This window comes from Pimephales promelas, chromosome 4 (assembly GCF_988280905.1).
Source record: "Pimephales promelas chromosome 4, fPimPro1.hap1.1, whole genome shotgun sequence".
NCBI lineage: Eukaryota > Metazoa > Chordata > Actinopteri > Cypriniformes > Leuciscidae > Pimephales > Pimephales promelas.
In genome coordinates, this window is record NC_142772.1 from 28,961,297 (window position 1) to 28,988,153 (window position 26,857).

Consider the following 26,857-nt stretch of genomic DNA (forward strand, 5'->3'; position numbering starts at 1 on the left):
ATGCATAAAAAAAAAATGTAGCTGACCTGCGAGAGCTTTGATGCGGGAACGTTCGAACAGACGTGCAGAACTGTTCTCATTATCCCACTCTGTTTCGGCTGTGAGGTCCCAGCGGTTGTTGATGTCATTGTACTGCTGCTGGATCTCGACGCTATCGAAATCAGTCGGTGAGATGGTACTCATGGTCTCAGCAGGAAACTCAACAGCTGCCCTGGAAATCAGAGAAGTACAAAGAAAGACGATGACAAATAGACTCTTTATTAGACATCTCAGTAAACGTGAGAGGAAAGCTGGAGGATAGGATATCAATCACATCTGCATCACAGTTGCTGCACATTTAGCAGCAAAGAAATACAAGCCTTATACTGTATGCTGGACAAGGAGGGTCAATACATTCAATCAAAACAAAAACTATATAAACTACGTTCAAATATGACTGAAAGCAGATTGAAAAAGGGACAACGATAGATATGATATCTCAATAACAAAATGAGGATGAGGACGAGGTTAGTCTAACCTGGTACAGCACAAACTGGACCCACCTGCAATCTGCACGAGTTTAGTATTTATTTGCACAAGATATCACAATGACATCCGAACACGGGCCATAATTAACAAATGGAAACAAAAGAGGTTTTGTATTAAGGAACTGCAACAATTTATTTTTTAAAAACTGATTCTTGATATTCTATGAATGATATTCTATCCCTCACGATATAAAATAAATTGCATTTTAAATTATATTTATTTAAAACATAAGCACTTTCATGGCTGTCAAAAAATATATATGTAGTCTGTAAATGCTCTTAATTAAATCATTTTTGGCAGATTAATTTTGGACCCTGCATCTGTAATCTTTGTGCTGCTGAAATGTTATGGCAGGGCAAAATATTACAGAAGGCAACACACTTTATTTCCATCTAAAGAAAAAGCACAAAACACTGCAGGAAGAAATAGTTAACATGAAGATAAACTAAGATTAATTCAAACCTAAACAAAAATACAGATTAAATGAAATCCCTCATGCCCTCCTTCAGACTGAGCAATCCCTTGTGCTAATCCCAACATAAAGATGAGTTCTTAGAATCCAGAGATTCTGGAAGGAAAAAGAGAATTGCCTGTGGGACAAAGTTTATCCCATAAATGTTTCAGGGCATCACAAACCTCCAGGGCCAAAAGATCAGGAAAAATGTGCATCACTCATACACCGTTCTTTCTTTTTTTATGTTTTTTGCACTGAAACGTGTTTATGTTATTTGCACCTGTACTCAAGGACACTGGACTCTCTGAGAATATAGTTGGTGATCTGGATCAGTGTGAGCATGCGTGTGTCTATGTGCCCATGCTCTCCCAGCAGGGTCCAGCTTTAATCCACTCGCCTCACCCTGAACATCACTTCACCGACAGCTCTATCAGTCATAAGGGGAGCAAGAAGGATGGGGGACGACTCTAGAGGATACAAAAGGCCTTCCAGGGACACACAAACAAAAGGAACCCCAGGTGCTCATGATGGTAAATTTCAGATTCATTGATGACCTTATGAGGGCATGTATTTACTTGCTGCCTGCAACACAGTTAGAATCTAGACAAACAAGCAAACATTACTCTGAACTAAGATTTTTGAAAAAACTCAGGACAAATGATACTCTCTAGATACTCTCTAACTCTTAGATACTCTCTAACAAGGCTTTAATAGTATTCTAGTGTTTGATTTTTTATTTTTTTTCTGTGTGGGCTGACTTGAAACATGTCGGTGCCATTACTACACACTGTAGCTTTAAGAATCCTAATGATGTGTGTGTGCGGGGCTGGTTCTAGGCATAAGCAGGCGTGGGCTGAGCCCACCCAAATGTCTGCCTTGCCTCCCCGCCAATCCAAATTTAGGAACAGATATTGTTGATATGTTTTTACGATTTGTGCATTCATTGATTAAAAGCAATCTGAGATGGGTTCTGTGTTGAAAGGTTTGATGAAGGGCTGTAGAATGCCCCAAACAATCACACAAATAACACCAGAAATTTACAGGATTTTTCCTTAACTGAAACTAACGGTACATTGCGTTACATGGACTACTAGCAATTCAGTCTGCAGCAAAAAAGGCAGAGGCTGACAAAAAAAAAAAACGGACAGAAATTTTTGATTGCCATCAAGGTGTAAATTATGAGTTGTAGCAATCTTCGTGAATCTGTATCTTCATATTTACTTGTAAATATTAATACAGAGTAGAGCCCGACCGATAAAGGATTTTGAAGGCCGATACCGATACAAATATTTTTGGGTTTTAAAATCTGATATTCCGATATATCGGCCGATATTTTATTTGTTTTTTTAATTTATTTTTTTAAACTGGAAATGATAGTCACAAATTTTGTCATGCTTATTTGAGTTAAGAGAACTGATGGAGATGATCTTTTAATTGTTATTCAAGCAATGTATGTATCGTGAACAATTCAACGAGTGTTGCCAACAGGAACGGTGTAGAGTGCCCTCTGGTGGACAAACTATACAACTACAACACTCATGACATTGTTCAAGCATGTTTCGTCTGTTTTTATGTTATTTTTGAAATATTAATTTATCGGCCATTATAACTGCCGATACCGATAGTTTGGAAAATGCCTAATATATTATCGGCCGATAATATCGGTCTGGCTCTAATACAGAGCTCTGATAAGATTTTTGATTCCTTAAGAATGTGTATTTATTGCTTGAATGTACGACGAGGCAAACTGTCTGCTTAAAAAAACTGCACAATAAGAATGTCCTGTTCATCTTTCAGTCAGTTAGGGCAAGGTCATTCACATAGGACGTGTTTTTGTGGATAAAATCTCGAGACGCAGGTCTAGACACATTTTTTAAAAGTTATTTTTTTTAACACATTTTAGAAAGCCGTGTCATGCACGCTAACCTACTCTACAAAATATGGAAGTGAGATGAGATCAAGCGCAACAATCAGTAATGTCTAGGATGGTGCTTACGTTAAAAACGATGACAACGTCGCGCAATGGAATAAAAAAATAAAAACATTCTGTATGCCATTTAATTGCCCCTTTCCACACAATTAAAGTTGCATTCATTGCTATAGTAACATAAGGCTTCCATCGCGTTTTTTTCCCCCCCAAATTATCACTGGATGAAAGAAAAGTGAATGTTAGCATTTTATTTAAAGTGAAAATAAGATGGTTATCTATCTATCTAGTACGAATTTCAGGTGTCGGTAAAAATGTGAACGGTACCTAACCCTAGAAAATACACAACGAGTCAATAAACCTCAAGGGCTAAATGTGTAAAAGATAGATGGACAGATAGAAGAGACAGTGTACATGTTGCATCATTATTTGGTCTGAGAAGAAACAGGTATATTTTTCTGTGATACAGCAGAATGAATGTGTGTGAGGGGGAGTTTGTGTGCATGAGGCACACTGAGAGATAAACCAGTATTTTGGAGGGATCTCAACCCAAACAAAGACAGAAGGAAGGCAGTTTCAAATCCCATTAGCGTGTAGAATAAGGAAGTGCTGAAAATAGAGACTGTACATAGAGCAGTTATCCTGGATTACACCCACACACTCCTCAGTTACTGACGCAACACACACACACACACCTTCTTTCAAATATCTACCAGGCACGTTATTAAATAAGCATTTTTATTTGCACAGCTCTCAGTAGCAGTTTCATAACTGTTTGAAACAGGTTTTAATACGTTGTTTCAGGTTGCTCATAATTTACACCTAGTCACACTTTGACCATAAAAATTATTGTAGAGCAGATTTAACAAATTCTATAGCATATTTTAACATATTTTGTCTTAAGATTGAAACCCTGTCTGACAAAGTCTTTGATGACCATTAGTAGGCTATTTCAAAAATATAATATAATATAATACCCATATTATACCAAAAAAAATATAATAACGAAAACTTTTTTCCATAATAGCAGTTTCAGTTATAATATATCGGCAAACCTCTGCAGAATAAAAACAACACTTCCTCTTCTCGGGTTGTAGCTCTATTCAAAGCAATGGACATTTAAGGAATAGTTCAATCTAAAATGAACATCCAGTCTACTGATCCAAACCTCAATCTTTCTGCTGTGATGAACACAATGAGATCTTGACTGGTGATTTAAGCTGCCAAGATCCAAAAAGATCAAAAAGCACCATACAACAGACTTTGTTGTTCATTAAAACGAGCCACGTCTATACCGTACCAAAAAAGACTCTCGTGGTGAGGTAACCATAGACCGTTCCCTGTCCCAGGACAGAAATGGCGGGTCAATTAACCAATTTTTTGTAATGAACAAATTCTGTGCATGCACGCACACACACACACACACTCCCCTGAGGACAGGGACTCAGGTGCAGCCCTTCCCATGACCCTTCCAGACACAAAGCAGGTCCCACCTTCCAAATCTCTTCAACCTGCTCTAGTGTATTTCTCCAAAAACCTGCCTGAAGGGTGTTAAATTCTGAGTAGTGATCATCCCAATCTGGTAGGGTGGGGGGTGCTGTAACACAGCAAATCAGACACACCCATTCCAGTCCAGCCCAGGACACAATGTATGTGTCTATGAAGAGAAGAAGAATAGAGCAGAAAGGGACAAGAAGATTTGTATTAATGTTACAAGAGAGAATGAGGAACAGAAATATATAAAAAGTAACTGACGATGTCTAAAAAAACCAATGACCCACCCTAGTCCTGCCTTTTACAAATAATATACAGCTACAATATAATAAAAATCATCTTCAATCATCAATCATTCGGGGTCTTTGTGCTATAGTCTGACCATCAGTGACATTTTAAAGTTGCAAAAAATGCATTTCTGTGAGAAAACAAAAAGACTTTCCTTTTACATTTTATTGTTTTATTCTTTTAAATCAAGCATTTCAGTTATAAAAAACATTGTCACCTAACTGCTGGCTACTTAATTGTTAAAATTTCAAGTACTTCATTGAGTGCAGTGCACAATCAATCAAACAGAGTGCAAAATAGAAAGACAGAGCAAAATAATAGTTGCTGTTAAACATCAAACACAGGTTTTAAATTATAACAATCATGAAATCATATGCAAATACAGAGAAATATTTATTTAATGTGAACCGATTTATTATGTTCAAAGGAGAAAATGTGCATGTGCCTAAAGAACGTTCTGCCCTTCAATATACAGGCTACTTCATTTTGCTCATTGTTTGGTGAAGAACGTTTATCACAGAGTACATTTTCCCTAAGCAAAAAATAAAAATAAAATAAATAAAAATTTAGTTCAAGTTAGAGAACAGACACTAAAATTAAAAACTGAACATGTCTGCTCAATGCAGTGTTAGCCGAACAAGAGTCGCAGCACAGATCACATTTCACCTCAGTTCTTGACTGACAAGGCGATTGGTTTCAAAGAGAAATGTAAAAGCGTCTATTTAAGCGAGTTTGTCATTGTGCTGTTTTAGTGTTGTGTTTTTCATTAAGAATAATACAAATTTAAAAAAAAAAAAAAAACATTCAAGCAATTGCCGCACCCGAAGCACTAATTCTAAAGTAACATGCATATGGCCACACAGGCAGAGCGAGTGTTTTCAGTTCATTTTGTGAAAGCTCAACATTCACAGGATTAAAAAAAATAATTGAAAAAGCTCAATTTGTACCTTTGTGGCACTTTTAATGGCATCTATGTGGCCGTGCGCACTTTACTTTTGAGGTCGGATTAGAAATTTAAAAGCGAGGTGCAAAAGAGGGAAGAGGGAAAAAAGACAAAAGCGTTTCAAATTTCCGAAATTCTCTTTTCAAAACCTTGTAACCACATTGAGCTTGTAATATAAAAATGAGCAAGTGTTTGGTACATAAAATGAAACAAAACTCACACAAAATCTCAAAGAGACACACACTTGGCCATTTCTAATTGGTTGTTTGATTCTTGCTACTACAGACAAGACAACAAAAGGAGCAGAGGAAATCGATAGAGTTTTAATGGGCAAGTGTGTGTGTGTGTGTGTGTGTGTGCGTGTCTGACTGCTCCTCATGTTCAGAGTATGTCTGCACACACTGCTCACACACTCACACACTCATGCCTTTGTCAGGGCATCTATCGTAATAAAAGGCATTCACACTCAGGACAAACAATGGTGTGGCTATAGTAGCATTGTGGGTAAGATGACAAAAAAGCAGCAAAACCTATTTATCTGGATTGTCTACCAAGAGTAATATTTTCAAAATGAACTATTTTGTTTACTTTTTTTTCTTTTTCACCTTTAGAGCCCTGTAAAATATAAATGGTAACATTAGAGAGATTTAATAGTAAAAGAGATTTAAAAGCACACCAAACATTTCCAAAACCAAATGCTCTTTTTTAAAATTAAAACAGATAAATACTGCTGTTTACAACGGTTTTCAAATCAGTTACAAAACCAGGGCAATTTTTCATGTTTTTTTTTTCTTCTTTCATTCATCCATTTCATCACTTTTGATTTTGTTCAGTCTAAAAATGCTTACATTAAAATCACTCCTGAGTTCGAGATTGATCAAGTCATTCAATAGTGAATCAGATGTTCGTTGTTGCAGAGGCAGAAAGCTTCTGAATAGAGGTGCAGAAAACTCTTGCTCATCTCTAAAGATATAATTAGCCAACGCCTCCGCACCAGCTGAAAACGGATGAGGTTTTCTTGTCTGTTGCCAATGGCTCCTATCTACATTTTTTGTTGTTGTAATTGTGACCATTTTAGTCTGGAGCTCTGTGCCGATGCAATGATGTATTGTGTTTTCTCTAAGCCTGTCACGGTAACTACTTTTTGTTGTGCAATATATTGTCCCAGAAATAATTGCAATAAGCAAAATTTTGACATTTTTAAGACACTTTTATGGCACTGGATATTTATTCAGGACATAAAAGCATAATAAGGCAAGTAGTCCTAGACACAATCAAATGACAACAACCTTTTCATTCTTTAAATCATGGAAATGTTTAAAGAATGGCAGTGTCAAAAAACTCAATATGCTAAATTTAAAAAAAGCACGCTTGCAAATGCACAAAAGGCAATTTTCTTTTCTCTGTAAAATACGGATGCACACTATTCCTGAAAACACAAACCCTAAGCTGTCAGATATAAACAAAGACACAGAAGCTTCAACAGGCCATATCGGCTAAAACTATTTTAGTGTGCACCATTTTGCTCTGTAACATTTATATTTGCACCGAAACAGTTGTTTGCTGCTTTGAAATCAAGTGCATTTAGACTTGTCTTCCAAACTGTCTGTAGCTGTCAGGAAAACACTATAATGCCTCAAATGACACCTTTTTTCACCAGTCGATGACCGCTCTGTGTATGGAGGAACTGCCTGAGCTCCACTTGTCGCCTACGACATGGAGAACAGACGAGATGACATGACGATCAGCAAAATGTTGGTGACATTGATTATCACGTAAACATGGACAATATATTGCGTCACCAAAAATGATCGCAGTCATGTAACCCATTGTGCGATAAGTCGAAACACTGATTATTGCGACAGGCCTGGTTGTCTGATAACAGCTTACTGATAGACAATTTTCAAATTATACTTCATATTGTATTCAAATTTAATATTCTAATTTATATTAAAGGGGTCATGAACTGGCTTTTTAAATGTTATTATATTGTTGTCTAAGGTCAACTTATGACGTTCGCTTGGTTTTTGCATTCAAAAACATCCAAATGAATAAGTAATAGGCTATTTTGTATCCAAGTTTTTAGCCTACCTGAAAAATGCTGGATTTTTATGGGCGTCTCGCACTGAAGACTTGGAAGTAAACGCCCACTGCTGTGAGTGGAGAACAGTTTTGCATATTATAATGAGTCCCATTGATGCACTTGGGGGAATGGTTTTGAAATCGTCCAATGTTGTCAAATGGCAACTGGAATGATTCGCCCATACATGTCCGATCCAAAGTCCGTGTGTTGCACAATTCCTGTCAGATCCAATATAGACGACACACCACCGTTCTGTACTCTTAATCGGTCTGCAAATCCAGTCTTGTTTACAGGACAATCCTCAGTGAAATGACGATGTTTTACCCTCATCAGCTGGAACGTGATTAAAAATAAAGTTGTGCAGTCCTATTGGAATCCAGAGGGAGCTTATGCAGCGACTGTCGTCTTTCACAACCAGGCACTGCACAATATTCTGTATTGCTCAGTAGCTCGATCCGGTTTGTCATCACGAGGTAGGCATCTATGTTATTTAGCTATGCGTGATTGCGTGTAATGCGAGAATCGGTGGCCGGGGCTAAACCGGCCATGTTGAAGTAGGAGTTGATCTTCTTGTGCAGGGGTGGTGTTTTATCCTCTTTGACGTCATAGTTCCCCACTTTTAAAAACGAGTCGTTTGCTGGGGCTGGTGTCAAAAGCTTTTATTGGACTAACAAGGACGTTTTCAGTTCTGAAACTTACAGGATATTTTTATAATATGATTTGATTTCTCAGTTCATCACCCCTTTAAATTTATTTTTTAAATTTACTAATTTATATTTATACACACAACTAGATTTAAGAGCACCAACATCAACACACATATTACAGCCTTTATTTTCCAGTGGAATATCATTTCTTCACAGCCTCATTACTCTGACTTTCCTTTCTCTGTGTCTCAGCTGGCTGATCTGTTTTTGGCTGCACACTTTTAATAAAGAGATCAAATAAGAGACCATATGCCTCCTGGGCATTATATGCGCATGTGTGTGTGTGCATGTGTGTGTGTGTGTGTGTGTGTGTTCTCTGTTGTCCTCCTCTTGATGGTCTTTCATATTGGCACCCCACTGCCACAGAAATAGCCTCTATTTTAACCCTGTTTACATCCTCTACCTCTCGTAATTGATTGGAGTACAGCTAGAGTACATGATTGTTATGCTGACTGGATGTATGTGATAGTAGAGAATAGAAAAAACATAATTTGTTTCACTCCTACACACATGCACCACCATCCCCTCCTCCACCCACACACACTCCAGCCCACCACCGTATGCATACAAACAATATGGAAAAATCCGCCATAAGGTGAAAGAAAAAAATTTTGTTTCAGTACACTTCCTAAATTGGACTTTAATTCACACACACTATATAAGTGCATATTATCCAGTCCCCATTATGCAATTCTGGTTTTAGTTTGTCTTGTCAATACTGTAATGCGTCATCTGAGTTAATCAATAAGGGTTGCAAAGAGGAGAACAGAGTTTATATGAATGTATTTCAAAAGTAAACTGACTGACAATTATTATTATGGAATTTACATTGAGTTGTAGCCTGGTTCAACCAGACTCTAGTTCATTTCATTTCCACATAGAGTCTGGAACCGCTCTATTGAGAAACGTTTACTTCCTTGTAGGCGGGTTCACTATTAAAGTTCAAATCTATTGGATCTGCCCAAAGTCACTCACGATCTGCCATAGCCAATCGCTAACGGGGTGTCGTGAGTGACGTATGTCACGCGCCGAAATGGCTGGAAACAACAAGTCCGAATGATCAGAGGATTATGTTTACAATAGGATTTCAGTCAACGAGCGCCGCAGGTTTTGTTAATCTAGGAACAATTATTAATTCGAAATGTATATTTGACACGAAGGACAGTGATATATTCATTCAACGGTGGAAGCTGTGTCTAATCATTACAAATACGCCACTGTGGTCGTTTTCTGATCTGCCGCACATGCCTTAGCAGCTACAGTGAATGATCAGTCTTGTCTCTATCTGCAGATGTGTAATAAACAACAATTTTTCATATTACGTCTTATTGATTCTTAATTACCTTAATTATGGTCTTCAAAGTATGTGTTTGTAAATTTTTATGTGGCATTTTTTTTTTTTTAGTAAAACAAATCAACCATTGCCATCTAAAACTGAAAATCAAGTATCTTCAAAGTATGGTTTTTCACATTTTTATTTATGACAATTATTTTTTTTTAAATCACAACCAATTTGTATGATTTATAACATGTAAAACTGACACACCAACCTCCTGCACGAGTACACAAAGGGGCTCAAAATGTTCTATTCATCACAAGAATCAGTAAATATACAGTTGGGAATATGAGCGACTGACATGACTCCTGAGCGGATCTTCAACCATAGTTTAGCAGCCAGGACTCGGGGCTTCCGAACACCAGGCTAAACCGTCCGTCGGTCATCGTGCACGAGCTGCCCAGCACAAACTTCCAAACTTTCTGCCTCCTTCACTTGGTCCTCAGTTGTGCAACAAGAGATTAGACGATAACAATCCGGCTTTAAATTCTGTATATTCGGCAGTTTCTTTTCCAACAACGGACCGAATAGCTTTTCTCACGTCTTTCTCCGCTGCCATTACTGAACACAAACTGACGCGCTTACATCAACGTCATCGTTCTCAGCCACTCCCTCTATTCGCTGATTGGTCCTACAAAAAATTGGTTTCTGGAAACCTAAGGATATGGAGCGATCCCAGACGTAGTACAGAAGTAAAATGAAATTGAGCGGAAGTGCGTAGGAGGGCGCAGCCAGGCTAATTGAGTTGGGCATTATTGAATGAATTTTTTGAGGCATTTCATTCATTTCAGTAGAATGTATTTAAAATCTTACATGTTAATAGCCAAGTTCCCCAAACATTCTACATGCAATCAACATTTGATGTAAGAAACAAAATTGCGATGCAAAGAAAAGGCCAAATTATGAGAAACAGAAACGATTAGGCTAATTAAATCGAGAAGACTCGAGAGTAGGGGTGTAACGGTACATGTATTCGTATTGAACCGTTTCGGTTCGAGGCTTCAGCTTCGGTACGCATACAAACCGAACGATTGCTTGGACCATTTTTCTTGCCGGCAAAATTCGTGCTGACGCAGCCAACACAACGTTGCGCAACATCCAAATGGCAAGGGTAATGAAAGCAGAACGAAACTGCGCTCCTCGTTATGTGCTTCACGGATCGTTTATCAGTTCGGACCAGCAACATCTGTGCAGCGCGAGCCGATCTCGATCAAGCAACACTGTTACCACACCGCGCTAAGAGATCCGGTAAAGAAAACATTTGAATTCGCCACTGAGGTAATAACATCGCTGCGAAAATCTAGTGAGATGCATTCACATTTCTACGTTATTAACCGTAAATCTCTATTAGATCAAACAGCGCTGTCATGGAAACCAGGAGAAACATTGTGCCGTGAATGAACTAGTACTTTACGTCCACAGACCAGCAACATTCACCATGGATTTAATATAGTAAGACTAACTGTAACCAGTTTGGCTAGAATGGTGAAATGGTTTCAAGTACTTCACACATCTTTTTCCAGCACTTCAAAATTCAAATATTATATAAATATATATTTAAATGTTATTTTTAATGTGATGACCAAAACATTATTTGTTCATCCTTCAAAGATGACCCCTATTTATAAACCTGAAAGTTTCAAGATCTAGGAAAACTCACACTTATTTAAAAAGATTTTTTCTTTAAACAAATAGGAAATTTCTCTGGCATTTCTTTCTTTTTGCTGTATCGAAAACGTACCGAACCGTGACTTTAAAACCGAGGTACGTACCGAACTGTGATTTTTGTGTACCGTTACAACCCTACTCGAGAGTTGAACTAATCATTTCTCTATCCCATACTGACAGCATAGTCTCTATGAACTAAGTCCCGAAGACCACTCGGTAGTCCCGAGTCATATTAAAGATTCGCTCAAACTGAACGAACGCTTCACAAAGAGCGCAACTCTCAAGCGCTCAGTCAGTGTTCAGCGAGTGAAAATACTGTATATCTATGCTAAACTTATACTTGGCATCTAACACACACTTGGTGATTAAAATCTAAGAATTTATTAGCCAATGGCTAATGATAGACATTATTTAGTTGCACAGTGTGAAATGTACTCACATTGTAGTGTGTTGCATCATGTTTGCGTGCCTCGCTGGCAGGACCAAACTTCCCACCTGTGATTTACATGTACCCAAATTTCGAAACAAAAAAGATTTCACTTCTACTGTTAATGAAATTTTGGTAGAACATGGTTTTCCCTATGGGATGGATAGCGTAATTGTTATATAATTCTGATGGGCTACAGCAGGGCTATTCAACTGGAGGCCCGCCAATCATCTCCATCCGACCCGACGGCATCAACCTCCCTCCTCCTCCTCTTTTACTGGTGGTGTGGCTAATTTAGTTTGATACGCGCTGTGATTGACCTGCGAAACGTTTTAAGTGCAAATATTACAGAAGTTATGCGTGTCCAGAATTTATGTTGAGCGATACCAATCATTTGTGAATTAGTGGCTCGATTCTTTGGTTTACTGATGTTGCAGAATGCCGTTATTTTCCTGTCAAATTTCGAGACTGCACTAGTGTAGCACGAATGTACATTATTATAATGCATGAGCGTGAATCTCTGCTCGCGAGCGGAATATAATGTGCCACACGCACTCGGGCTCGCTCAGAGAATCCTGCACATAAAACGTGTTCAGTGCAATCGGGAATCTCTCCTCTTCCCCAGATGACAATTTTAGGTTATAAGAACCTTTTCATAACATTCTCATAAAGTTATAAAAACTTTATTTCTGAATGTTCTTGGAACATTCAAAACGTCCAGTTTTAAGACGTTGTATTAATGTTATTTCTTGGTTATAAGAACATCATTCGAACATCATCAGAGAACATTTAATTTTCCGGTTATATAAACGTTGTATTTTAACATTATTTCCTGGTTATAAGAATGTTATTAGAATATTAAGAAATAATTTTATTAAATGCTTTGAACTAGTGTTGTCACGGTACCAAAAATTTCAGTATTCGGTACCAATACCAGTAAAAATTCACGGTTCTCGGTACCAATTTCGGTACCAAAGCTTAGTTTAAATTTACATATATTAAAGTTTTTATTATGGTTACAAGTATGAAAACTGTACATTTGCATTATAAACACTTTAGAAAAAGATTAGATAAAATGACCTAAAATAAACAATAGTATGCACTAACACATTTTTAAAGTTGTTTGTAAAGTTTTATTCCGTTAACATTCATTTAATGCACAATGAATGAAGTGAACAAACATGAACAACCAAGTGTTTGTATTAAATAACATTTACAAACATTAATTGATGTTGTAAAAATATATTGTTCACTCAATGTGTTGATGTGAACTAAGTAATGTTGATGAATGGTATCTTATTGTAGCATTACCAAACTATACAGGAGATAAAACATGTTTTATTTGACTTGACTGTACTTTTATTTAATCTAAAACTGCATTCATATTTAATTTTAAAAAGGCTTTTAAAACCTGCTGAGTTATAAAGGCAAGAATACGCCTAGAACTGGCACTGACATTAAATGACATAAATAGGGATGCGTCGATACTAATACCAGTAGTACTCTGGTGTCGGGTGGATACTACTGTGCTCATGTACTCGTAAAACTACCCCGAAAGCACTTTAGAGGCCGTTCACATATCGCGCGTGTTTTTATTATATTTTTGTGCGTGCTTATTCTTTTAGTTTTTTTTTTATGAGCGCGCTTGCCTCGCGCCTATATTTGAAATTGCGAATTTGCATGTAATCGGCTTCTTATGGCAACGTGACATTAGCCTAATCCAAAATATTTCCATATGTGGCTCTTTCCTCCTTTCGTGTCAACAAGTGGATTCAGAGAGAGAGCATATCAGCGTTATGAAGAGGACGCAACACTACTTTGAACACCTAATTGTGCATGAAAAAACGTCAAACCAGTAAACGGGCTTAATTTAAAAAAAAATAAAAAATTTTTAAACGTGTTATAAATTTTTGGTCACACCGCCCAGCACTAGGTGCACTCACTTTTGTGAGATACTGCAATCAGACGTACAGTTATAAGATTAGTCTGCCTCATACAAAAACACACACAGACTCTAGTGTGTGCTGTGTGTTAATGCTCTCATCCCAACAGACACATTCCTTCTGCTGCCTGAGCAGGTAAATCAAAAGCAGATGATATGGTTTCATCATCCCAATGTCTGTGCCAACATCTGAACTGAGCATTATGCTAGATCATACAGTCAGTGTATACATACAATACAATATCAGCAACATTTCTGCACCCTCTGAATCATGGGCGTCAGAACCATTATATATGGGTGGGACAAGAAACTATGAAACTATATATTTTTTCTAACAGGGTAGTAAAAGTTTAGCTGGCTAAATATGAGCTGTTACTGTGGCTGAGCTGCAAAAAGTATAAAGCATTGTTTAAAGTCGACGCATCCGCATGAGCCCAAAGGTGCGCGCGGCAAAAATGACATGATTTTAACAGCGCGCGCGCCTCCACATTCCCTAAACCGGTGATTCCCAAACTGTGGTCCGTGAAAAAGCTAAATAAAATATAAAATAATATTTTTTTTACCTTCATTTAACCAGGAAATTCACATAAAAAAAAGTTTTTTAAAAAATATGTAGGCCTGCTATGTATATAAAATGCAAATTAAATTGTCAAGTTCTTGTGTGATTACTTAAACAGGCTAGTGGGGCTCGGCCATGACGTTCAAGCTGGATCTGTGGATAGCAACAGGTTAGGTGAGCATTTATTTAGTTGTTTGTTTTTAATATAGGCCTATATTAGACAGACGATAAAGAGGAAGGGAAAGATGTGGAGGGTGACAAAGGGGGATATTACATTCATATCGGGCTGGCAAATAGACTCCAATGGCTTTTCCTTGTTTTGACAACTTTATTTTATTTTTAACCTGGAGTAACGTTAGGCCTACTGTGTTTTCATTAATTGTGTATAGGACAGAGGCAAATATGCTCTCATTATTATCACGTCGCATACATAGCCTTTACAGGCAGTTTAGGCCTATATATAGTATATGAAACGAAATGTTTATACTTGTAAATGGAATGAAAAAGGCCTGTTATTATTTTAATTTCCAGTTAACGATAGTTTCTTGGTCTCGTGTTTCAGAAATGTTTTGTAGTGGACAAACTCAAGCCTACTTTTTGAGGACTTGTAAAACTCTGAAGATTCGCCTAAAATCGCTAAAGGTTTTGAAATGCTGACTATATCCAAGTGTTCTTATTACTGTATAGATTCCATACTCCATTGCTATGGAAATAAGCCTGTTGTTCAAATGAACCTGATTATGCCCTCAGGCGCTTGAGTAAATAAATAAGTTACATATGTTGCAGCCCTTGTGTGCAGAAAACTTTTAACAAGCTTGTTGTACTGATGTGATGACCAGTTATAGTTTTAGTGCTAGTTAGCCTACTAAGAGGTGTGGATTAATTCAGATAGGGCTGTGTAGATATATTTTATTATGTGTATTATGAGGTGGTCCGCAAAAATTCTTGATTACAAATAGTGGTCCACACACACAAAAAGTTTGAAAACCCTTGCCCTAGACACCATTTACTACACACAATGTGATGCGATCTGGGAAAACTCAACACCACATGGTGAAATTTGACATATTACAGACGTTTTACGATCATATTAAAGCTGAGTTCAAGCCCTTTCCAAATCTGTAAAGAAAATCCTATTCTGCTATGTGGGCTTATGAGTTCAGCCGTATACTGGTTACTCTCAGACATTCTCTAAAACTCTTTAGATACGTTTTTTTCAAAACGTCAAAGGTAGAAATGAATGGTAAATTTTAGGGTTGGGCCGATGGACGATGATGGCTGACTGACATCACGATGTTTAGATTGCATCGGCTAAACATCGTGCCCCCCCGTTTCCATGGTGACGCGTAGCGCTTGGAACATTTAGTGCTTTTATTTAAAAATATTTGCTAAACTTGTAACTTGCTTACCATTTCATGATGAACTATCTTATATTCCGATTCTCAAATGTGTCAGCGAGTTTGTTTTGTCGTTTTAAAAAAAAGAAAGAAAAAAATCTTGATCTGTAACGTGAGATGGGTGCCGTGTTTGGGCCGCAGATCAGACATTTCTGTCTGTTGGATCTATTACAGTGCAGGAATACATCAGTTTCTCCCGAAATACATGAAAGTAAGTGGCCCAGAAAAATAGAGTTGACTTTCTAATAATTTAAACTGTGTCTCTCTGATATGAATAAAAACCATCATCAAATATTTGAATGGGTTATTATTTCTGCTTCCATAAACACCATTGTGTATTTTACAAACTTGCTATTATATATTATAAATATACTGGTTTTTAAATGTCTGAAACCTAAAATAAATATTATTTGGTTAAAAACACTGAACAGTTGCGATGACGAGGGCTGCGCGCGTCCGTCTTTGGCTCAGCGCCAGCCATAGCGCGAAAGCACGCAGTTTGAATCTGGCAGTTATATCACTGTACATTCGCTCCATAGACTCGCTCTGTGCTCAGCAGCTGCAGAGCATGCCAAATTCGAAATTGCTGATAAGATATAGAGGAAAATATATTGTGGAAAATGAGAATATTACGAAAATACCCCCTCCCCCAACTCCCTCCCGATATCATCGTCCATCGCGATGTTTCACTATAGACATCGTCTAATGCTAAATTGATAGACATCGCCCAACCCTAGTAAATTTACTTCCGGAACCAAAACTCTGTCAGACTGTGGGTGGGACTGTGATGCTCTACATGTCAACCTTCATAGAAGGGGGTGCCCGACAGGCTGTTGTATTTGCTATTACAAACGCCTCGCTTTACATTATCCTGCTTATTATATGACTACCTACCAAATCAATAATTTGACACAAAATATTGATTTAAAAATTAGTTTATTGATTTAAAAACGACTAAATTGCTCAGGAGTGAACAAAACTGTCTCATGGCAACGCTGTTTTTCATGGCAACGGTGTGCTCAGGAAGTGTAATAAGTTACGTTTCAAAAGTAATTAGTTTATGATACTTGTTATATTACTTTTTCATTAAAAATAAATCCTACTATGGTTACTAATAATATTAATGTTACAGTTATGTGTTACTGAGTAACGCGTTACTGCTCAACAGTCAACACTGATTATGGCAGTGGTATTGCTGTTGTCTACAGTAGGTTTGGGTGCCAGTAGTTAGGAACATGGCAAACACCTTATTTAATTTCTAGGAGACAGAGTCAGGGAGAGAGCCAGGGAGTGAGATGGGAAAGGAAGAAGGCACAAGATTAGGCAGGGAAGAGAGAGAGAGTCAAGATGAGACATATAACAAGGCAAACCAGCCTGACCCAAGAGTCATTCCAAAACGGCAACTTCTAAATAAGACACTCAGGTTTCAGGAGAAGTAGACTATCCAAGGCTTCATTATTCTCCCAGTGCCAAAGGCATATTTTGTTTTCAATGCATGCAAGCCTTCAAACAACAAAGCAGCACTTTTGCCAAAAATATGGATCTAGCTTTTGTCTCAACTGGGTTTCGAAATTGGAAAAGAGCCATTGACAAATTTTCAACTCACCAGCGGAGTCAGGCTCATAATGTGGCGATAACAACATACACCCACCAAAAAAGAAGCATTGAAACACAGCTATTCACAGTGAAGGAGCAGCAGCAGAGAGAGGCTAGATAATGCCTGGTCAAAATAACCAAGTCAATACGTTTTCTTGTCCGCCAAGGTCTAGCTCTGCATGGCCATGGTAATGATGAAGGGAATCTAAGGCAACTTTTGCAACTGAGAACAGAGGATGATGATGTGCTTAAAGTCTGGCTAAGAAAGCCCAACATCAATTATACCAGTGCTGAAATTCAAAATGAGATTTTGAATCTCAAGGCCAACTCCATTGTTAGGGAAATTGCAAATACTGTTCAGGGGTTGCCCAACCTGCCGTACTCCATTATAATTGATGGAACCCAGGATGTGTCAGGGGTCGAACAAGAGGCAATATGTATCCGTTATATGGATCATTTAGGGGCGCTTCGATCAGGATTTTTGGGGCCGATCACCGATCCCCGATTACTGGAAGCTGTATCACCAGATACGATCACCAATTACAGGGTCTATTTGAAGACTTCTATTTATCATGTAGCATTACTTATTAAACTATACTTAATAATGTACATTAAGAATTACATTTAAGAGCAGACAATGTATCATGAATTGACACCTGTGTATTTATTTGCAAGCAACATGTCCAGCATATTAACTTAGCAGCTTGTGCTTGGTTACTGGGAGCAGCTTAGGGCTTGACGTACAACTTTCCTGTAGAATATAAAATAAACAAAAGACAGAACATCTGAGTCTTTAAATTTAGCTTTAGACTTAAACTAAAAACAGCAACAAAAAAGGCTATAGCTTAGCCAAAATAATGTTTTGAGTCAGTCAGCCATCAGTTTTTCTAATACACTTAAAGGACCACAGGTAGTAAAGTGCACAGCAACAAAAAATACAAATAGCTGACAACTTCTACATAGGCTATCTATAACTTTACTTTTTTCTGGGATGCTCAGTCAGATTTTGTGGGCATTTAAAGAGGAAGAGAGGGGTAGATAAAGAGAGAGGGAATAGAGATTATTAGATTAATTTCTCTCATTTTTTTTTTTTTTTTTTTGCAAGAACCCAAAGGCGAGCCGAGTCGAGCTGGTACTGTGTAGTGGAAAAGCGCCATTGGAGCCCTCAAGCCCATGTGATTTGATTGCATGATGTATTTTTGCATATATGTTGTATGATTTGGGAATAGGGAAGAACCTATACACTGGTCAAATTCAGGCTGACTCCCCAATTTTTTAAAACATTTTTAAAAATTATTGGGAGGTCCTTTTAAGGTACTCAGCTCGTCCCCTAATTCCTCTCATATGATCATTGGATCACCTGCAAGCTCATACAACTGCAAAAATCTTACAGTGTGCACCTGGCTTTAGACATTCGCCCATCCCCACAGACATTCAGGGACCATCTGCTGAACACTAGACACAAATGACTACAAGATAAAAAAGGTGGCTATATACGGAAAAAAAGTATTAATAAAATTTGTGAGTTTCATTGCACTGATTTAGGTTTGTCAATTTACACAAATTATCATGATAATTGCTGTATAATGCTTAAATAAATCTTACCTTAATGCTTAGTATGGCCAACATCATGACAGGTTATGCAAATGCAGCTTAAAATCCTATGTTTCTCACCAAATGAACGAGAAGGGTTTTTATTGTAAATAATGGGCTAGTAAGACTGTAAAAATCAGTCAATGTGATTGATCATTTAATTAAATTACTAATTTAGCAATCAAATATAATGACTAATTAATACAACTGTCACCAACGCTGCCTCTGATGCCTGCTAGCAATGTGTAACATGTTGTGGATGTGCTCTTCCCGGAACAACACAGCAACTAAATCCAATGAATTCACAACGTTTAATACAATATTGTTCTCTTGTCTTTATAATGTTATGCAATATGACAGACAGACCCCATCATAGTTATTATTCGTTGTGCATTTCTGTTTGCTCTGCATACACTGAAGCTGACCACTGGCACATTTTACTACCGCATTCATTCTTAATCAAATGTATCCTATATGAGATAAGAAAGGGCTAACTAATGTACATCCAACCGGTTGTTATCACAGAATAAACCCAGACAGGGTGGTCAGGACCAGACACAGCAAATATTTTGTCAGTGATAATGTAGAAGTACATTTACATTTATTCATTTAGCTGACACTTTTATCCAAAGCAGCTCACAATTGCTATATATGTCAGAGGCTGCACGCCTCTGGAGCAACTAGGGGTTAAGTGTCTTGCTCAGGGACACATTGGTGTCTTATAGTGGATTCGGACCTGGATCTCTCACACCAAAGGCATGCGTCTTATCCACTGCGCCATCACCACTGCTTATACTATAAGTATATAGTTACTATATACATATATACTATAAGTATATAGCTGCTTTGAACAAAAATTAAATGCTACTGTTCATAACAAATCAAAATAATGCCTTTTGGTGATGACTATAGCATTCATTGAGTAAATTACATTTACTTTACTGTATGACTTCACAGCTGTATTTATAAACGTGCTAATCATATAGACTGCCAGCATTTCAATTATTCTTGCTTACTAAAGACAAACTGTACTACACAAGAGAGAGACCCATCCCTCTTAATTACCACTAAATCTTGGCCTGGTCCAGTGTAGTGCTGCAGAGGGGAAGATCACCATAAAATGTGCATTATTTATTATTTTATTATTTTAAATTTGAGTGAAAAAGAACCCAGTTATTTGTGCTTTCACACGGTTCCTAAATTTTCAAATAGAAAAACAGGAAGAAAAAGTTTTGTACAAGTTTAAATGTGTTAAAAGAATGATGACTACAGACAGATGACAAAGTAGTAATAGCCTCAATGTTGTATTGTTTTGTATGATAACATGTTCTCCCACATATTTGGAAAGCAACTGTCAAATTAAAGTGATCCTAGGGGACTCCTTGGCAAAGTGTGAAAAATATCACATCTAACAATATAACCAACCTCCCTCTGCAGAGATGAATACTCAAGTCTGTGACTGAGTCTGTAGCACTTGTGTCGCAAAAAAATAAATAAATAACCCTGCGTCCCAATACTATCCATCCTAAATAAACATAAACATAAACATCTTCTTCCGCTCATCCGGGGCCGGGTCGCGGGGGCAGCAGTCTAAGCAGAGATGCCCAGACTTCCCTCTCCCTAGACACTTCCTCCAGCTCTTCTGGGGGGATACCGAGGCGTTCCCAGGCCAGCCGGGAGACATAGTCTCTCCAGCGTGTCCTAGGTCTTCCCCGGGGCCTCCGCCCAGTGGGACGTGCCCGGAACACCTCCCCAGGAAGGCGTCCAGGAGGCATCCGGAACAGATGCCCGAGCCACCTCAGCTGACCCCTCTCGATGTGGAGGAGCAGCGGCTCTAGTCTGAGCTCCTCCCGAGTGACCGAGCTTCTCACCCTATCTCTAAGGGATCGCCCAGCCACCCTGCGGAGAAAGCTCATTTCGGCCGCCTGTATCCGGGATCTTGTCCTTTCGGTCATGACCCAAAGCTCATGACCATAGGTGAGAGTAGGAACGTAGATTGACTGGTAAATCGAGAGCTTTGCCTTACGGCTCAGCTCCTTCTTTACCACAACAGACCGGTACATCGACCGCATTACTGCTGAAGCTGCACCGATCCGTCTGTCAATCTCCCGTTCCATCCTTCCCTCACTCGTGAACAAAACCCCAAGATACTTAAACTCCTCCACTTGAGGAAGGATCTCTCCACCCCACTCTCTCCATCCTAAATAGTATGTGAGATTAAATTAAGTGCGTCCCAAGGCAAAGTATGTTGAAAAGAGAAGTCTCCGGATGGTCTATTTCTGGTAGATTTTTGAAGAGTGAAGATTCCTAAAGGCTAATATTGCCCACAACCTATTGCGCTTTGGCGGAGGATTCGGTTCAAAACTACAAACACGAGTAAAAAGTGTTTAAAAAACCCTATACAACATGGCAGATAAGCTCAACCAACAGTGAAGGTTTAGATAAAGGTTTGAGTGACTAATAATAGTTTAACCTAATAAAAAATATCTTTTAATGTTATTCTTGTTATCTGCAATAACAATGTGAACTTTTATAAAGATACGCTTGGCCATTTACTTTTAAGTGCATCATCATGCATTAATATGAGAAGAGTTCTCCATATGCAAGACCCGCGAATGCAAATACACATGCTACTGAATTTCTCTCCAATACTGTAGGAAATTAAATGAAACGTGAAAGATTTTAACTTTGACAAGATGATTGAGAGGCCAGTTTACGGTGTCAGGATGTGACAGAGCGCAACTGGTAGGATGCAATTGTGTGACGTCACGTGATAGTAATACAAAAGCTTGTCTACTCTTTTGCTAAACACACTTAAAAGCATGTACTTTTACTTCACAAAAAGAATACATTTTTAGGGCATAGTATATCAGTAGGCGAATTGGGATGCAGAGAAAGAATTGTGATTTGACTTGGACTCGTGACCATGTGACTTGTGAAAAACAAGTCATTTTGGTACGGAATTCCCGATTACATCCTTTACTACACATGACAGTATGAAATGCAAACACTTTTACTATTCATTCCTAATTCATTCATTCTTCAATATGTGCAGCAACAAACACACAAAGCCAGCGTTATTTTAGAAATGTGTGAAGCATCTGAAGGCACGTGTATTCATCACCAATTGAAAAAGTGCTGTTTTAAAAACAACAAATAGTAACAATAGCCAAGTCTTACCTTGTGATACTGATAATCTTTTTGGCATTTAATTTGAATAGCAATCAATTAATACACTGAACAGCTTTAGAGGCTTGCTTGCTGTCCATTTTCAAGCAGTAGGCTATACACGTTTCCATATCCTTTTCATGATCTTTGCCAGATCGCGTGCGGTTTATTTTCAATTAATCGTGCAGCCCTACTTAAAACCAACAGCAAATACGGCAACTCCAATAGCTGAAAATACACAGCACATTTTTTTTTCATGGTGTCGTCCCTGCGCTCCAAAATAGTATGCTATATTGTAGTTGAAGGTAATAGTTTTTGATTGTGAATAATGATTTAAATAATACTCAGAGTGCTTTATTAGACACTTTTGAAGTAAAAATCTTCTCCAAGACCTCTAACATGAAAAAGGGAAAAACCCTACTATAAAGAAGCACTTATAATAAACCTTAAACAGGTTTAATTTCTGCCAGGCAATATCAATTTGAGACGTGTAAAAGGCCATCAACCACATCAAAATTAAATTCGAAGTACAGCAAAAACGTGCAAAATTGCCTATTAATTTGCTACATTGTTGCTATTATTTAAACACCTAAACTTCTATTGGCCATGATTGTCAACCTGGATTGATCCACCCTTTGCACTGCATGGTGAGACCCAAATATCATATTTACTGCACTTATTGAACACGAACACATGCCAAAATGTATATTTGCAAAACTGCTACAATTAAAATACTTGCAACTGCAAGATAAAGTAAATTAAAGAGACTAAAATATCCCTGACAAAGGCATCAGGTTATGTGGCAGGTATCACTTAAAGGCATTTCCTCAAAGCAAATAGAGATACTGATTTACAAATGGAAAAGATGTTGGGCAGCTCTCCAGCTGATTTTACATTGGAAAAAAGCCTCCCCTTTACCCTGCTCTGTCAGACAGAGTACCCAACACCATATTAAAAATAAACAAGTCAAATTGTGAAACCTAAAGCTTTACAACTTTCACCTTCACACTAACCCTAAATGCCAATCAAATAATCAGCCATGCCCATCTCAGTTCTCCTTGCTCTAGTGTGGCAGTGGGTAGGAATGTAGGGGCGTTAGTGGAAACAAAAGCACCGGCAGTGGTAATGATGACTTGGCTTACAGAAGCACAGCGCCCTGTGCGTCGAGACAATAGTGGTCTCGCTCACAGCAACATACAGACAGGGGAGTATGGGGGAGATTTAGACTGTCAGCACTCTAAGGGGCCAATGTCGCATTCCTCTCATCTTTGCCACAACACTGATGCATCCATCCATTTATCTTTTCATCTATTCACCAAACCAGCAAACACAGCCACTTCCAGCCAATGGTTCAATAGCACATCAGAGCAGATCTGTCTGTCCATCTGTCAGCTAGTATGTATCCAACTATGTATTTATCTTTCAATCTGCCCATCCATCCACGGATTCCACGCCAATCTGGGGTTCAAGATCTTAGCAATTTTTGGGGCAGTGCAAATAAATCAAAGAGTTCAGAATGTATACTTCAAAACAGGAATGAACCATTTGCACATTTCTAAAAAACAATTGCAATTTCAATACAAAAGTATAAGGTAAAATGTTGTGAATAGGATTAGTTGGCAAGCATGTCTACAGATTTAAAATGAGAAGCACACTAAAAACTATTGATCTTCCTTCAGTTCTATATAAATAAAATGCTTAACAAGTATTTATATGTAACATTTTATATTACATTTCATTGCAATTTTATAATTCTCAAATTGACTAGGCTAAAAAAAATAAACAGGTGAATGAAAAGTAGACCAAGAGAGATCAGTCCAGGTACAAATGGAATCGCCTATAACCAAGTTCTGGCTTCATTTTTGGCTCAAATGCCACAGGTCTGAGTTCTGTTCTTTTAAAGAACTTCCTGTTGGCAGCAGATCATGGGCAACCTTGCTAGTTTGTAGTTTTTGCACACACTGTTCAACCTGAGAGCTCCTGTTCCCAGGTGCTTTTATTTATGTATTTGTTATATTACCCTTGATATATTCAGAGAAAATCTAAGAAATGCTAAAGAGATAGTTCAAACAAAAATAAAATTCTGTCATAATTTACTTGCTGTCATGATTTTCTAAACCTGTATTATTTATTTACTTTGTTGGAACATGAAAATATTTTTTAAAATGTTTTTGTCCATAAAGTGGATGTCAATGGCAACCAAATCTGCTTGTTTACCAACTATTTTTTTAAATATCTTCTTTTTGAGTTCTGCAGAAGAAAAATCATACAGTTTTGGAACTACAAAGATTTTTCATTTTTGCGTGAACTCTTCCTTAAAGGTTTAAACTGTATACCACATGTCATATTTAGCTCAAGCAGACCTAGTAATTTCAGTATGGCACAACTGCATTATGGGAATATCTAATGATAAGCTAATAATTAATGAGGTCAGCATGTGTGTGTGTGTGTGTGTGTGTGTGTGTGTGTGTGTGTGTGTGTGTGTGTGTGTGTGTGTGTGTGTGTGTGTGTGTGTGTGTGTGTGTGTGTGTGTGTGTGTGTGTGTGTGTGTGTGTGAGAGAGAGAGAGAGAGAGAGAGAGAGAGAGAGATATGCAAGGGCCACTTTAAGACCTATCCTTGAACATCATAAGACAAATGGGATTTAAACCAATATTTACACAGAGAGACTAAAACAATCCTTCCATTTTTATCAAAAACTAAAGGCCTACTGTGAATGATTACATAAGAACCATATTTCAACATTTCACAAATTTACTGTTTGGACAGAACTTGATAGAGAAAGTATTTTTTACTCAACCAGTTTAGCCTTGAAGAAAGAACAGGGAGAGAACTTCAACAAACAATCAGCAGCTGTTCAATTGGAGGAATATTTTGTCATGTTACCTGAAAAATGATTCAAACGTCCAGTAGAGGGACTAAAAATAAATCAATGTGCTCAAAAGAGCACGGATACCATCTAGCGCCTCGAGATCCCCAATACAAACGAGATGAGATCCTGTCCAACTGAAAGAGACACTGACGGTCAACAGCAGCACGAGCGCTGACCGTAGATCCGGCTGTAATCCCCCTCCATCCTCCGCCGCATGCTGCGTTAATGTCATCAAATCCCGTGTTCTCGCCCTATCACACTATTTATAAAGCATGCAATTGCCACGTCCGATTTAATTCAATCTTTAAACGTTCTAATCTGCAAGAGATATACGTCCAATACACTATCATTAAAGGTTGTTGTACAGAACACTTAAGTGCATAAGGTTTAGTAGCTACCTGTCCTCTCCTTCCATGATAATTTGGCAATATCGTAGTGATTCTTTTTTCTAGTATGGATTCAGACAGAGCAACAGCTAGCGAGGCCATGCATCCCCCTGCCTCCACCGCCTTTGATGAATCAAAATAACACAGCAGATATGTGTGCAAGCCCGAGATGCAAGCTACATCACATTACATAGCATTGCATTTAAAACGCCAGATAGCCTCCGCTCGTACAGATATCCCTCACATTAGTGTGTTGAACCGTAATGTTTGGGTGGAAAGCTCACATGGTAGTCTGAGCAGGAGTGAATGTGCGCGGTGGACGCACAGACACACGCCGAAACAAAAGGCGAGCAGCATGGTCATTCACGCTCACTCACACACGCCAGTGTGAGATAACTGAGCATTAACAGTTATATTACCTCACAATTTTGACAACCGTATAATATGTGGTGGCCATTATTAGTTCGTGAATCGTGTTGACTAAAGCTTAATCTCTAAATGAACAGATCGTTACAGATCCGCAGACTTACCGATGGCGTGGCTGTATTTTCAAATCCAACGAATCTCAACGTTTCTCTTGAGCGAAGACAAAGCGGAATGGTTTCGTCCAGATCATATAGGTGTTTCTGTTTTCCTCCCGTTTAAAAGCCCGGTAACTCGATAGTTTTTCCTTTAAATCCGCATTATTGTGTGAGTGTGGGTATTTTTTTCAGCCCGAACAGCGCGGGCGGTTATGAAACATAAAGCGACTCCCTCGCGTGACGGTGAGCTCAGGTAACCACGCCGATTTCAAACCGTTATTTCAGTTCTCTTCGATTTTTTTTTAATTCCTTTGTAATTGTCATACAGCCTTGGTGTCCACGCGACCTCGATCGTGTCCCTCTCGTCTTTCTTTAGTCCGACTGACAGACGAAAGAATGAATGGTCGAGGGGGGGTTGCGGTGGCCCAGTCGCATCATCGCGCTCATACATACAGCGCGAGCGCCTACACACTACAGACAACAACGCGAGTGAGCGGAACACATCTGATTAGTATGTTAAACGCATTTCGCGCCCACAAACGCACAACAAGAAGCGAATTCATTTTGGTGTCCGTTCTTGTTTGGTAAATACAGTGTTCGTAAAGCCTATGGTTTTTTTAAACCACAATTGTGCTAGTGAAGAGTGAAGACAGCCTACCCTACTTGCCTGTCTGCCTGCCCTGCAGATGGATATTTGCCACCATTCTGCAAATTAGACATAGAAAATGAGATCAGTAAATTTGTACCTATGTGTGACAGAATGCAATTTGGGCTGTTTCTGTAGTAAATATATGATATTATTTATTTAGTCCAATCTGTCATGTACTGTAGGCTATGCTTACACTTTGGTCCACAGCTAACAGTGTCCCAAAGACTGGATCAAAGGTGCCACTGCCAAAATGTACAGGGCCCGGGACAAAATATCATAACTTTTGAAAAATGATTTTACGTCTTACTTACATATTTGATT

At 38.3% G+C, this 26,857-nt stretch overlaps 1 protein-coding gene across 3 annotated transcripts in view; it reads right to left on the reverse strand.

The window, feature by feature from the left end:
• Positions 1 to 26,326, reverse strand: part of sptbn2 (spectrin, beta, non-erythrocytic 2) — a 77,900-nt gene extending 51,574 nt beyond the window's left edge. For 2 of the 3 annotated variants that reach the window (XM_039649890.2, XM_039649889.2), the window contains exons 1-2: positions 25,897 to 26,325; positions 27 to 211 (exon numbers count right to left, since the gene is read on the reverse strand). In XM_039649890.2, coding sequence (XP_039505824.2) covers positions 27 to 183 — 157 coding nt within the window. In that variant the 5' untranslated portion in view covers positions 184 to 211; positions 25,897 to 26,325. Of the gene's footprint in view, positions 1 to 26; positions 212 to 25,896 lie in introns of all 3 variants that reach the window. The other variant, XM_039649888.2, reaches the window with a different exon arrangement.
• Between the last annotated feature and the right edge of the window lie 531 nt (positions 26,327 to 26,857).